The sequence below is a fragment of the Cimex lectularius genome, unplaced genomic scaffold (assembly GCF_000648675.2).
Source record: "Cimex lectularius strain Harlan isolate CLEC.00 unplaced genomic scaffold, Clec_2.1 scaffold57, whole genome shotgun sequence".
In the NCBI taxonomy this organism is placed as follows: domain Eukaryota; kingdom Metazoa; phylum Arthropoda; class Insecta; order Hemiptera; family Cimicidae; genus Cimex; species Cimex lectularius.
The window spans coordinates 637,511-652,717 of record NW_019392642.1 but is presented as its reverse complement, the minus strand read 5'-3'; the positions used below and the strand labels follow the sequence as shown (position 1 = coordinate 652,717).

The 15,207-nt window shown below is 34.4% G+C and overlaps 2 protein-coding genes across 3 annotated transcripts in view; one reads left to right on the top strand and one right to left on the bottom strand.

Moving 5' to 3' along the window:
• The window catches only part of LOC106661898, a 30,389-nt gene extending 22,352 nt beyond the window's left edge, over nucleotides 1–8,037 (bottom strand). The window contains exon 1 of the mRNA XM_014385633.2: nucleotides 7,852–8,037. Within this exon, the coding sequence (XP_014241119.1) occupies nucleotides 7,852–7,853 (2 nt within the window). The 5' untranslated portion in view covers nucleotides 7,854–8,037. The remainder of the gene's footprint in view (nucleotides 1–7,851) is intronic.
• Nucleotides 1–15,207, top strand: part of LOC106661899 (COMM domain-containing protein 4) — a 61,771-nt gene that overhangs the window by 30,464 nt on the left and 16,100 nt on the right. The gene's annotated exons all lie outside the window — the stretch shown is intronic.

Genomic DNA, 15,207 nt, shown 5'->3' with positions numbered 1-15,207 from the left:
CCAATCTTCCAAAGGGTTATTTTCGAGCAAATGCGAACCGTGCAACTTTGTGTGTTCTGGTCAGTTCTCGACCTCTTACTGGGCGAAAAGAAATCAGTCCATAATGATTTAATCTTCTTCGGGCAGTGCGTTCAGAAATTTGGACACCTCGAACTTCCTGGAGCTGATGAATCAGTTGAACAATAGTAAGGTGCCGGTTTCGCAAAATTCTCGAAGTCAAAAAACGGTCATACTGTGGTTCTGTTACCCTAGGATGCCTAGAACCGGGCCTTCTGTGGTAGGACCCAGTTTCTCGAAAACGTCTAACGGCGTCTCGCAGTGTTTCGAAGGGAACTCCGATTGCAATAGCCGCACACCTGATGTAACGACCATCATCAATATGTGCCACACCACGCGCAACAGCCTCAGCACTAATGGCATTTTTAAGTTCGAAAATTGAAATTAAGAAAAAAGATGGAAACTAAAATGTTTATTGCTTCAGAATTCAAATGAGACTGAATAAACATTTTAAATTCCGTAAAAAGTAAACATTGAAAAATCCTTATCCTTGTTTTGGATTAAGGATTAAGTGTGTTTACCTCTAATTGATATACCCATTTTAAAACATAGCATAAACATATATTTATTGGTAAAAACAATGAGACAAATTAAGGGAAGAATTTTGTTTTATCGAGAAAATGAAAAAAAAAAAATCAATTGGGTGGAATTTTTTGCCTGTCATTGTAGTTAATACACCAAATTTTGTTTAACAAACAACGCTATCGATGAAATTAGCGTAATTCTATTCTAATGCACGATATTAATATAATAACATGTATACGATAAAAAATTGATGTCTTTGAAAAGAAGTATTGAAGAATACACGAGTAAGCTTGTGTGCTAAATAATCTATTCTGGTACTTCAACCGTTCGTGAATTTAGTGGAACACTAAAAAGCCTTTATTTATCGACGTGAGAAAATCTGTAAAAGAAGTTTGAGATTTTAAGCTGGATAAACATTTGAAATTTATATACATTCTCGGGCAGAACGAAAAAAGTGCCGATTATAAATCCTTTTTAAACTTCAACTCGCTTGGAATACTTTTGTCCCGACTTTTTGTTTTTGTCTGATGATCTAGCAGCGTTCCTAGCAGTTGACATTTATACAAATTACGATTACCGTGGATGACAGTGGATAATGTGATGTATGACACAACCCCCTAATTTGGGCGGTTACGAGTTGGAATCCTATTATCTCTTTCAAATTAGAATTAACTGTGTGTCGTCCTAATATTTTTCACAGGTCGTCTGCATTGAGTACATATTTTCTTGGTTTACTTGAATCTCTCGAACCTTTTATCTCTTCAGTATGTTTTTTGACCTGTATTTTGCTCTTTCTTCTCCATTTTTTTAAATTGAACAAATAAAGTGTTGAAACTATGAGTGGCCAACTAAAAGTCGAATATCATGCCCAAGTCCTTTTCTGTCTTTTCCTCATACATCGTGCAAGTGTTCTAAGGATTACTTTCTACTTTTTTCTTTTTTTTTAGACTGGGGCTTCCGACATCTAGGTCATTTCAGCCCCCAACTAAGTCTATATTCTATTTACCCTTTCAAACACTACATTCATACAAATAAATCCATTCATACACATAAATACATCTATCCAGTACACTTATTCTGTTTGGTTGGTGGAGTACTTGATATTCCTCCACCGACCTATATTCAAACTAATCTAGATTGGGGTCGATGGAGTACTTTTATAAATATTCCGCCATCCACCCCGAACACACACTCATACGCTCTCAACGTTCGAGGGGCGATGATGACGTTATATTTCACCCTCACCCTCGCCATTCACGCTAATAAATACATGCACTCAGACAAAACATGTAGACACACAACACATAAGACATATTATGTACAATAAAAAACCCCAATTTCCCTTAAAAAGCGGAACAGGGGACCCAGAAACCCGCTGCAGTGCTCGAGTACCATTTTCAGATTGGATGGCACGCCTACACGCTCCCTGTAGGGAGCCGAGGCATGACATGTTTCCAGTATGTGGGACACATCGAGCAACCTTTCTTTGCATAAGGGGCACCAGCGCGGGCTTTGGCCCAAGAGCAGGTGGCCGTGTGTCAACCGCGCATGGCGTATTCTTAATCGCGTAAGGACGATTCCTTGTTTCCGGCTCAGGTTCTCGGGGTGCCATCTACGAATCGTGCTCTTGACGCGGAAAACCCCTCGGTCGACTTTCCACTATTCAAAACCTGAATAAATTTGGTTTTTTTATAGTCGGATTTGTTTTTGTTTTACATACGATACTATTTTTATCGTAATCATTAATTAACTATTAATTGCAGTTAACATTCGCTTCGAGTACAGGTTTACATAATGAACGATTTTCTGAATTTTCTCCTCGACTTCCACGCATATATTTTTCGTTACATTAATACTTAGCTGACCATTTCTTCTCATAGCGTTTGAAGAATAAAACATTAAGGAATCCGACAGTCTTTCTATCTTTTGACAAAACTGGTTGAGTGTATCATACATGATTAATGAAAAGCGTATACAATACTCTCGCAAGATCAAAAAGGAAAAAAAATGTTTTTCCTTAGATTTTTTTTCTGTGTATAAATTATCAATTCACTTGAATAAAATAACAAAAAATAGCCAGATATTTATTTCCAGGTGTAGCTGGCGTTTTCACGTGGGGATTTTAAAGAGAACTTGAAATACTTGTAAATGAATATAGTCGATGAAATTGGCCCATTTTATATTACTACGACTTGCCATTTCTGGGTTATTGTATTAATCTTTTTTCTCGTTAAGTGTCTTTTAAAACAACGAACGATCCAGCGCGGTTTACAAAATGTCGTGGGTCTATCTCAAGAGAAATGTTGACTATCCGCACAATGCCTCGATTTGCACTTAGGGTTTGTTTTTAGTCAAAGCTTGGACTTCGCGATGTTCAACGCGCTTCAGAATGCCGTCTTTCTTCTTAGTAGGAATTCCTCCAAATGTAACTTGGTCATCGCCGTCGACACAGTAACAGTTCTGGCCGTCCTTAACTTTTTGGACATTTGGAAAATTGAATCAGAGGCGGACCAAACATTTATACATCGCAGGCATAAAAAAAGTTATAAATGGCTTACTAGTAGTTTTTAAAGTTGTAAAACGTCGTTTATAGTTGGATAGTTAAAAAAAAAATCATTTACATTACTCGGTATTGTATGTTTAACATGATTTCCAATATTTACCGTCGTAGTAGTTATTTTTCTCATTTAAATAAATGTTCCTGTGTAGCATAATTATACATGTTTCAGTTTTTCCATTATGAAAATGCAATCATCGACTATGATAATACTTATGCACAATAGACCAATACTGATTGCGGTGCACAGGTCGTAAAGGGGCCGGCTCCTATATGATTTAATGATAATACTTATCATACTTATTTAATTAGGTCGATGAATTGTAATTTTTTCTATGTTGTATAAAAAATTGGATTATATATATTTTTTTTAAATTTCTTATTTCTAAATAACTTTCATGATGTAATATATGTAAATTATGATGTTCACATAATTATTATGCAGGGTATCCTTTTTAGATGGCCCGGCTGAATTTCTCTTGCACCAATGACACTATAAAAAAAGTGTTTAATATTTTTTAGTCTAGTTTCAACTTTTTACCTTTTTTGGAGAAAAATTATGCCGGGTACGTCAGGCCCAGTTCAAATTCAAAATTTCAAATACGACTGTATACAACCTGAAACATCATTATACAGGATTTTTTTTACGCTGAAAACAATGTTGTAATGAAGAAAACGTTCTCCAAGTTCACCTCTAATGGCATAATTAAACCGTTTGAATTTTCGAACGTGGGCAGAGGAAAATCCGAGAATTTCATATTCTCGTCATCATCAGGTGGTTCACAGTATGATGTTCCTCTGCAACAAAGAATGGATTCTCCAGCTTGATGGATGCACGGCATACAATTCTTTGCAAATGATATGTTATTTTAATTGTAATTTGATTATTTGAATCGTCACTTCCGAGATAGGTGGATAGGACGTCATGGCCCGATCTGTTGGCATCCTCGGTCATCCGATTTAATTCCACTTGACTATTTTTTGTGGTGCCACTTAAAAAACTGTGTCTACGCCAATCATAATCCAGCGACCTCAGTCGAAGAAGTGCGGCGAAGGATAGAAAATGCTTGTCGATCCATCTCCCCTGACTATCGCTCCGAGCACGGGTGAAGAGTGGTTAAAATGAGCAGATCTTCGCATGTTTACGCAAGACAGGCAGTTCGAAAACGTGATTAATAAATAGCAAATCAAAAGACTTTTTTCAAACTTTTTGCCAAAATTTTGTCATTTTATGTCAATTTAGAATCCGATTGCACCATTCTTTTCAGCGTAGAATCTTCTTTAAAATGATTTGGCAGGATATATAGGGTCGTATTTGAAATTTTGATGTTGAACTGGGCCTGAGGTACCCTGTATAACTTTCCCCAAAAAAGTACAATTTTGAAACTAGACTAGAAAATATTAAACTTTGGATAGCGTCATTGGTTCAAGAGAAATTCAGCTGGACCATCTAAAAAGGACACGCTGTATAGTTTTAAAATTGGCATTAACTTTTCAAAATGTTGTCTTGAAAAGCCAAAAAATGATCGCAGTTGTTGATTTTAGTACTTACAGGCATTCATATCTATTCACAAATTTTTGGAATACCTAGAAACATAGTTTTGTATGTGACCATTGCATTTATATGCATTACTACCTATAACTGTAATGTTTATAACCTGTATGAAACTTGTAGTTTTCAATTTTTTAAAATAATCGAACGCCTTAATTTCGCCTGATTTATGTACTTAATTGAGACTTGGGGCCTTATTTCAACAATTTTTTTGACGTGCGATGTATCATGAAAGGATTGAGACTGTCGGTTATAAGCTACTTTTGCTTTGATGATTTTCGTTATCGCTTTACCCCAAACAAAAAACAACTGAGAACTCGTTAAAGAAGAGAAGGAAAAAAATATAAGAACAGTTATGAATATTTGATACAGACTTTGAAAGCTTATGTTTTGACCTCAACCCAAGAAAGATCTGATTATGAAAATTCCGCTTGTTTAACATCTAGGTATAGCCTCGGAACTGTCTTTAAAAGAAAAAGATGTAAATTTAGTCCTATGTATATGTTTTGAAAATTATCTTTTCAAAATACTTGTTTTGTAAGATAATTTATGATTTTTTTTTGTATAAAAACAAATTGATGACCATACAGAATCTAATTCGCGTACCGGCTGTACAACCGTTACCAGTTCCTCTCGTTTTGATAAAAGTTACAATCTAAGGAATTTTCTTTACGCCGATTGTTACATCCTCGCGTCACTAGCAAGTAAGGTCTCGATTAAGGGATTCGTACCTTTTATATAAGAATCGTCAGACACGTATAAACTTAAAGGAGGAAGATGTCAACCTGGATAAATGTTATCTCTTTTTGCTAATTTACACGTTAGCGCGAACAAAGGGAATATTACAATAGGCAATTGTTTGAAAAGACTCGTTTTTCCGCTTTTATGCGTTGCATTTAAAACACATTAAAACTTAGAAGTTAGATATTTATTGTTGTCACATATGAATATTTGGTTGTAAGTGTATTTTTTAATGTTCGCCTTGTTACTTTTCACGTATTCATTTATAAAAAGAAAATCTCATATTCCGTTTAATTAAAACCCCGTAAATGGGATTAATAAAATTATAATAAATTTCTTCTCCTGTAGAATTAATTTCTCTTCCTGCTAACACTTAGTTCATTATTTTCTACATCTGTGCCATTGAGTTGTTTATTTATCGAAAGGAAAATTGACAATTCATCAATCGCTTCTCCTAACTGAATTCACGACAAAAAGGTTTAAATTGAAGTTGATAACATCTCATGATTTACAAACCGAACAACGTGATGTTCTTGGTTAATTATTGTGAAATTGAATTATTGTTATATTAATTAACATAAGCTAAGTTCATGCTGGTAAACACTCAATTTTGACGAAACTTTTACTCCCTTTGAATAGGAGAATTATTCTTAGCCAATAGAGATGTAGTAAATCTAAATTTAATTAAGTTCAGTATACATCAATAGAAAATAGTTAATCTCATTGTTAAAATGTAATTGGGAAAGGTTTTAATAATAACTAAATCGGGAATTTTTTTTTATGAATATTACTTTTACATATACATTTCGATCCAAACATGATGAATGCCCTTTGGTTGTTCTTTGCATAATTTTTGAATTTAGGAAATATTTGATTTTTGTAGCTCGGTCACGCAAAGGATATACTTAAGCCGATGAATGGGCATACAAAGACACTACTTCAGCTTAAACTATTTCTAGCCTAATGTTCTTTACATATGTGATTTATATATTGAGTAGATAACAAGGAAAATGAGATTGTTATCCCATTTATACATTTAATTGTGTAAAACGATTGATTTTTGGAATTAAAAATTCTCACTTACTGGGAGTAGGAACTATCTTTTTAAAAAGAAACAGAACTTTTACTACGATTGTTGTTTGTTTGTATTATTAAACAAAATATTTGTTTTGATTTCAATAAATATAACGTATTTAAATTTGAAACCGGACGTTGCAAAATATACCATCAGATCGACCGATGTTAAGGAATACTAAAGGAATTAACATACAGCTTCATATGCCCAGAGCATAAAACTGCTTTATTACACCTACACTATCGATTTATATATGTATTTTATTTTGCTTGTACAAAGTATGAATCTCTGAACGCGTTTAACATCAGCTTAAAGTTTTCTGAATTGATTTTGTACGAAATATTCTGAACAACAAAGCATAAATTAAAAATCGACGAAAAACGTCTACTTTTTAAAAAATATATTTGGTATATCTACAGTTTACATTGTTCGTGTATATATTGGAACAATTGGTGAAGCTGACAGTATGGAAGCCGAAACCGTTCAGTTGTGAAGTTGCAACAGGCACCTCCGGGATATTTTTCCCTTGAAAATCGATGAAAACTACTACTTTAAAAATAAAATTGGAATATATTTGGTATTTCTACAGTTTACAATGTACATGTCAAGATATTGGAACAATTTGTGAAGCCAACGGTGTAGAAGACATAGTCGAAACCGTCCGGTTGTGAAGTCCCAATTGGCGTCTCCGGGATATTTTTCACTTGAAAGTCGATAAAAACTAAAATTATTTTTGTTGTTCGATATGTTAGGACTTTCTAGTTTTCATTATTCATGGCATAATTAATGAAGCCAACGGTATCGAAGATATAGTCAAAAATATTGAGTTGTGAAGTTGCAACTTTAGTTTTTTCATATCAGTTTTTGAAGTTTTACAAAGCTTTTGTTCGAATGTGGGTGTGTTTATTACATACAACATTCAACAAATTAATGGAAAAAGAAAATAAATGAATTATAATTGAAATAATGATATGAAACATTTATTACTTTCCTCGACATAAATTCCTTTATTTTATCTATTTTGATAAAATTTGATTATTTATCGTATAAACCTACTTTTAATGTAAAAAATCTAGGCGAATGTTTAAAGACTGCTAGGCTTACACTCCTGAAAATTCTACAGTATGTGAATTACCATATACTATATGATTTAAAATTCATTCAGTTTTCTATGCCTTTATGTGTATATTTTTAGAATAGCGCATTTTAGAACCCGCAGCCGGGTAGAAAATTTTCAGTTTTCGTACGATTGACGTCGGACTCTCTCGAAACCAAAATTTTATCGTACAGATTACGTAGTGTCGTACTTTGTTTGTGTCATACAATTTTTTTATGAGTACTTACATGTCGATGGTTATTGGTAAGTGAGTAGGCTGGTACTGGCGGTCCTACTCGGGGGTTGTCCCATGATATAGGGACCAAAAGGGGGCGTAGCTCCTCCCTTCCCCCGCAAGAGGTGGGAGCTTTTAATATTTAGTTTTAACACATCTCAATTTAAATGGTTAAGTCAAAGACCTGACTGGACTGGCAGTGCCAAGTAAAAAAATAAATAAATAAAGACTTAAAAATTAGGTTTGTTTGAAACCCAATGGTAATACACAAATGGTCTTTTATGATATTCATGTTTTTTAATATGCACAACGTGGATATTTTGGAACGTCCGCATTGCTGAGTGTGCTTGTGAGTTTGACAGTTGGTTCGACTTATTTATCTTCAACGTTGCACTTCATTTTGATTAGTAGTTCTATCTGTTTAAATTGTTTAAATGAAGTCAGATGAAGTGTTGAATTGCTTTAAGGACGTTACATAAGCACATTGATTTTCATAATTTATAATTATATCGTAATCGTAAATGACACCCGACGGGTAGTTGAACGTTAAGCCTTCTCTATGACTGGAATAATTAATTAATCACATCATAAAACAACGCTAACAAACTCTGATTTTTAATTTTTTAAAGGAATGGTAAAACATATTGCCTACAGATGTAAAGATGAAATTTGGGTCTTCTGATAAACTTCATTGTCTTTTTAAACTGTTATTTTCGTATTATATATATATATATATGTGCGCGCGCGCGTGCGTTCTTGTGTTCTATGATCATTTAAATTAGAAAATGGTAGATGGTAGTATGTGTAAAATCTCTTAATTAGTTTGTATTACTGTTGTATGTAAAAACGTTAGTGCGTTCGTGTGTTCTATGATCATTTAAATTAGAAAATGGTAGATGATAGTATGTGTAAAATCTCTTAATTATTTTGTATTACTGTTGTATGTAAAAACGTTCAATTATTTTAAAATGTGAATTTAAAAAAGTCTTTTTTTCGTGTTAATGTTATAAACTATTATTGTATAATTAAATACTTTGTTTCATACTTTACTTCTTCATTGACTTTTGACAACTTCTAAGAAAATTAATGCCACAACCTTCCTTATTGTGTTGTTTAGTCGGAATTTAATTTAATGTTTTGCCTTAATGATGATATAAAATTTGTACCAAAAAGAGGCAAAATTCGCAAATGAAATCTGTAACGATCTAGGTTTTCTGTGTGTTTCTGACGTTAGATTTCTTCACCCGCATGGTTTGCTTTTTGTGATTACTTCCCTTTAGCGGATCGGGACTATGTTTTAATCGCACCCCATTACAGTACATTTCATATTTTTAACATGTTTCTTTTTATTTCAAACAGAGAATATGTTGACATTGCTGAAGATTTCTAACGCACAAAATCCATCTGTTTTCCGGTAAAGAAAACTAAAAAATACATATTTGAATATTTCATTCTTTGATTGGAGACATCTAAGAAAATAACGTATATCGGAAAACCAAATCTATTATTAGTATTTAGTTATTGTAAAAAAAACAATTATTGAGCACAGAAAAAACAACCTTGGACCTGGGTTTGGCCGTCGTACTCGTCGCTTATGTTGGCCCCAAATATGTTCGATTGAGTTCAAAACTGGAAGAATTCAATTCCAACCTCATTCAGGTAGTGATCCACAATACGTGCTCTTGCATTAGAAAAAATTCTATCACCGATGAGGGGGCAAATGGCACTACAATTATTCGATTATGTATTGTAAGTGCCTCTGGTAGTTAGAGATCTTCTTCGCACAACAACCAATTCGGTAAGGACGTCCAAGGAAATGCCACCCCAAAACAACAATGACCACCGTGGAATGCCTCCTGAGGATCCAACAACATGGTGCGTACCTTTCTTCTGAGCCACTCCATATGAAATTACGCCCATCTGAGATTTGAGGTCAACTCTCACCTCATCTGTAAAGAGAACTCGTCCCCAATCTTCCAATGTCGAATTCACATGTTCCTGTACTAATTGAAGACTGGTCATTTTGTGAGCTGTGCTTAAAAGAAGTTCACGAGCCGGGTGCCGTACCATGAGGTTATTTTCACTGAGCCTTCTGCTAATAGTCATGGAGGAAATCAAAACATTACAGACTTGTCTTATCAGATTTCTTATCTCATTTCCCGTAATGCTGCCATTTCGTAGAGCCTGAGGACGGATGAATCTCTCTCGTCTGTAGACCTAGGTCGACCCTGTCCTGGCCATCTAGTGTGAAGCCTTGTTTCACTGAAGTGCCGATGAACCCTTCCCATTGCAGAGTGATTTACACTCTACAGTGATGCGTTAAATTCGTCCATAAGTAATATTAAAAGTTGAGGTTTCTTCTGATGTTTTCCAAAATATATACATGGCCTATTCATTAATATCTTTAACTTATCATTCAGTAATATCTTAGTTTCTTCTATCTTTTTATAAAGCGTTCTGATGTTTTGCCTTATCAAAAGCAAATCAATTCGAAGATTCCTTCCCGTTTTGTGATCCTATTCGTCTGTACATATCCTAGAAACAATTTGGGGAGGGTATTCTGTGACTTGTTCAATCTGGTTTTAAAATTTGGACCCATCTTTGAGCATACGATTTCTGCGGCAATTTATTATTATTTTTTTTACATCTTCTGTTCAGTATTGATGGAAAATCTATTTAAAAGTGTTTTCGATTTGATTTTAAGACCGAACAACCGAGAGCCTTCTTGCTGACTTCCATTATCGCTGGCACATGCTGCCCTCTTACGCTTTTTCGGTCGTTCCTCACTGAATGCTACAACGCAGAACCACGTAACGCGCGTGAATGTACTGACCCAATAAAGTGATCAGTGTCGCTTAGTTCAATGTGACTCCATCCATCTGAACCAACCAAAACCACCACATTGTACCTTCTTAATAAATGAAGTTTTCCGGTACGTAGTTCGGAAGTTTGTGAACCTCGAGGTTCTTGCTTATTTCTTATGAGTCTTCTTTTGTTAGAGCGGTTCTGTCTTAAGTTTTGCGTTGTTTTCCTTGTTTATACTATCATTCGTTGATTGATCAAAACAGCGTGCCTCTATGCTTTACTGAATTATTTTTGTTAGTAATTTGTATGGTTTTCTTTCTCCAAGAGGTTGCACCATAGACAGGATTAATCATACTATCATATTATTCATCATGAGCTAGATGCAGATTGACAACTCCCCCCCCCACCAAGAAAGTGAAAGTACTCGTATAGTACAATATCACATTATAATACGCGCAGGCCAACTATCACCTACAACTATAGTATAATACGTTTACATGCATTTCACTTCTTCTTTCTGCTTTGAGTGTACAATCCAGTCAAGTTCGGTTCATTCCTTTTTTTCCGTGGTGGTTGTTGCTAGGGCTGATTGCAAAATAAAAGTGAGATAGATAGAAAAAACTGATGTTAATGTCAAGATCAACATTGCAGTTTTTATTTATTATGCTATCAATTCTTAAAATAGCTAAATAATAAAATCAATTTAATAGTATCTATTTTATACTACAAACTTAAAGAAATATTATCTGTAATACAACTAGAAAACTAATGTGGCGTTCCAGATAAAACAAATTTTGAGAAGAAGGCTTTGATGATGTCGTGACTTCACAAATTCCAGTAGGACTGTTAAAACGCAGGATTAACGTAACGCGACTTTTAACGGAAGTTTCATTTTAATCCTGATTCAATCGTTCATAAAATCTTAGTTAATTTTCAGTTTCAGAAATACTGTTCGCTTTAATTTTCTCATTCTCGGAAAAATTGTTTAAATTTCAGGCGTGGTTATACATAGCCGGCAAGACCTGCCCGTCGTGAAGGTCTTTTCAAGTTTCGTCATCGGCTGACATTCTATTTTCAATTGAAGAAAATTCAACATTGCCAATTATGTCCTATTTCGCCATTTATAAGTTTTAGGGTCGGTAAACTACATTGGTCATTGCCCGCCATCTGTTCCTGAGTTTTGCATTTCTTTTCTTATCTTTTGAACATTTTAAACCTACTAATTTCTTTTACTGATTCTCCAGCCAAGGTATGATGTCCAGGATCTCTCTTTTCTTTATACTATTTCGTGCCTCTCTGTACCTCAGGGCCTCGACAGTTGTGGATAAAATAACACAAATACACAGAAACAGATGAAAACGTGAGAGTCCTGTTAGCATTCACACTACCACAAAGTACTTCGATACTTCTCGAGGTAATTGGGGATAGGCCTCTCCATTCACGCTAATAAATTACCCCAGAGTACTCGATATTTTTCGGGGTAATTGGACGGGTAAGCCCCTTCATTCCAGCAAATAAATACATTCGTATCAATAAATAATACATATGCTTGCTGTAGCACCTCGAGGCCGCGCATAGGTCATTCGGGATGTTGCATTTCTTTCTTTGCAGACACTTCGCAGTCTGTTATTATTTGCTTTAACGCATTTATAAATCATATTGTTTTTATATAGAAACATAATTATTATTAAGAAATATAGGTATTATTTACTTTAATTTTAAGTGCATTAATTAATAGAAGTTACGATCGACTTTAAACATTTTTGAATAAACTCTTCACAAAAAGGAAATAAATTAGACCACTCAAGGTAAAAAATACTTAAAAAAAGGAGGAACCTGGAGCCATTAGCGCTATCTTTTGAATGTGCATTCCCTTACATTTGGCATTTTCTTATTCATTAATAAAGACTGTAAATAAATTACTTTTCATCGAGTCACGTAATATATTATAGATTGCACTTATTTATTCCGATTACTGCAATCCTCTTTCCTCGATAGCTGATTAAAGAAAACTATGGTATAATTTCATTCGTATGATTCACCTCATATAAAATCCGCTCCCAAACTGTATTCTTTAAATATCCACCGTCTTAAGAGGAAGTTATTTAGACGTTTGAAAGCAAATCACGATCCGGCACTTCGAATTTCTAACTCATAACGACAATCAAATATCTAGATGGCTAACCACCAGTTCTCTAAAAGTTTAACTAAATCGCATCGATTTCGATTAAGACGAATAAATTAGTTTACAGTCTAAAGACGGAACTCTAAACTTCTCACCTGGCATAGTGATTATTAGTGTTATTTGTATTCATGATTGGTTTAAATATTAATTAATTTAATGTGTATTTTCTGGGTCAGTCACCACCTTAAGACACGCGTATGTTTTAACGGATTATATGATTTATTATATATATTATATGATTCTATGACTTTTTTTATAAATATAAATAAATTCAATACAATAAAATATATACCATCACTCTCAAAACACGCTATATACTCAAAACTATCAGAATTATATGTAATGAAACAAACTTGTTTCTTCCAAAAATCGGAACAGGGGATACTCGCTGCCGAGGTCAAGTACGATTCTTATATCGGGTAGATCCTTTCATGCTCACTATATAGAGCCAAGGAGCCGCACCCTTCAATTAGGTGAGGCACATTGGGCAACCTTTCTTCGAACATAGGCGGGCTTTGGCCCAAAAGTATTTGTTAGTGTGACAACGCCGCAAGGCCTATTCTTAATCGGGTGAGGATGACTCCTCTTCTATGAGCCAGATACTCCGAGGGCCACCTATCGACAGTGCTCTTGATACTCGATCCTCCCCACCGACGCTACCACTTTCTTTTAATTTTGGAGATACAGTCCGGAAGATTGGACGTATTTAGCGGTCTCGTCCGCCTTTTAGTCTCAAGACCCAGACGGTAACCACGTTTTGCTGAGACGTATTCCCAGGGGACACGTCCGTGCTGAATTGGCTCGTTCCGCTGTACTTGTACTCGACCGCAGATGCCACTGTTTGGCAAAGTAGTCTCCGACGTTCAGGCAGGAGCCAATGCAAGCGCGATTTTCGGGCTGAAGGATAAGCCATGCAACCATAAAACAAGTCGAGCGAGTCAAACATTTCAAGAAGAATCCCTGTCCTGAAGCGACCGACCAACTTCAATAATGTTATCCTTACTTTCACCCCGACGTCGTCAATGTTTGGCTGCCTCTTTAACTTTTAAACGAACGTGAAGCCGAGGAAGCTCACCGACTCTACGTATCTTACCACGGCTCTTCCAGCCACAAGTTTATCGCTGATCAATCCTCCGATCTCTCCCACGTCTTTACATGAAAGGTTAAAAAGTTATAGTATAAAGTATATCAAAGTAATTATATAAGGTAGATATATTTATTTGTTTTTTTGTTAAATTTATTTTGTTAAATAAATGTAAAATTAATAATTTAGGGTTTATACCGTACAGTATACCGTAAAAATGTGTATTAGCTGATTCATACTTTTGTATATAGAGATTATTTTACCATAGAGAATAGTTGTAATTAAATTAAAAACTCTGAAATGTGATGAACAGCTTAACATTTTTTTCGGCAATAAATAATTGTTGCAATATCACTCGCTAAAAAGTACTTCAAACTTTTTCAGTTCTGGTTGTTATATTTGGTGTGGATATTTGTGAACGTTTCAAGTATCACGAATTGTTGCGATATTTTGTCGAATGATTGGCAAGCATCTGTATTTGAGGACTTGTTAAAAATATCTTGACTTTGACAACTGGTCTTAAGCTTTTGACACCGATGTTGATTTGAGGAGGCGCTTCGCCTCTAAAAAAGGGCTTCCGATCTACTTTCAAGATTACAATTGGAACGGAACTGTACACTGAGAATAAAATTTACCCTGTTCATCTGTTATACATATTAAAAGACTATAAGAATATTTCTTGGTTTCGTCTAGTATTAGAGCGTAATGTTAACTGCTTCAAAACTTTAGAATGTTTTCCATTTTTTTATTACTTAAATTTTTGAACGGTAGTTCAACTTGGAAAAGTAATAAAACATTGACCCGGTATGTATTAGTTTGTAAATAAATAGGCAAAAGCAAATCTAAATTTGTAACTATTATTGGAAATAAAAATATATCTATAATATAGCTAAAACAACAAAAACAAAAATTGTGTTTGCAAATTTAATTAATAATTAGTTTTGTGGTGTATTATTTGCCAGAATGATAAGAGATTCATTAATTAAAAAAAGACAGGAAAACTCTGTTAATTCTGACGAAACATGAGCTTTCGATACACGATTGGTAAACCGATTTTATTTCAGGATTATATATTATATTAAATTTTATTATAAGGGTTTTTTTTATACCTACTTTCCTAACTTCTGATAATCTTTGACAGAGTATGCTTAGCAAAATAATTATTTCAAAATGTTTCCAAAACTTATTGTTTTTAATAGTGGCAAAAATGAAATCATAAAGGTAATACAATTAAAGTGTATTTCTGAGGAAAAAAAACACACCAAAGGATGAAGATAAATGGTGCACGGGGCCGA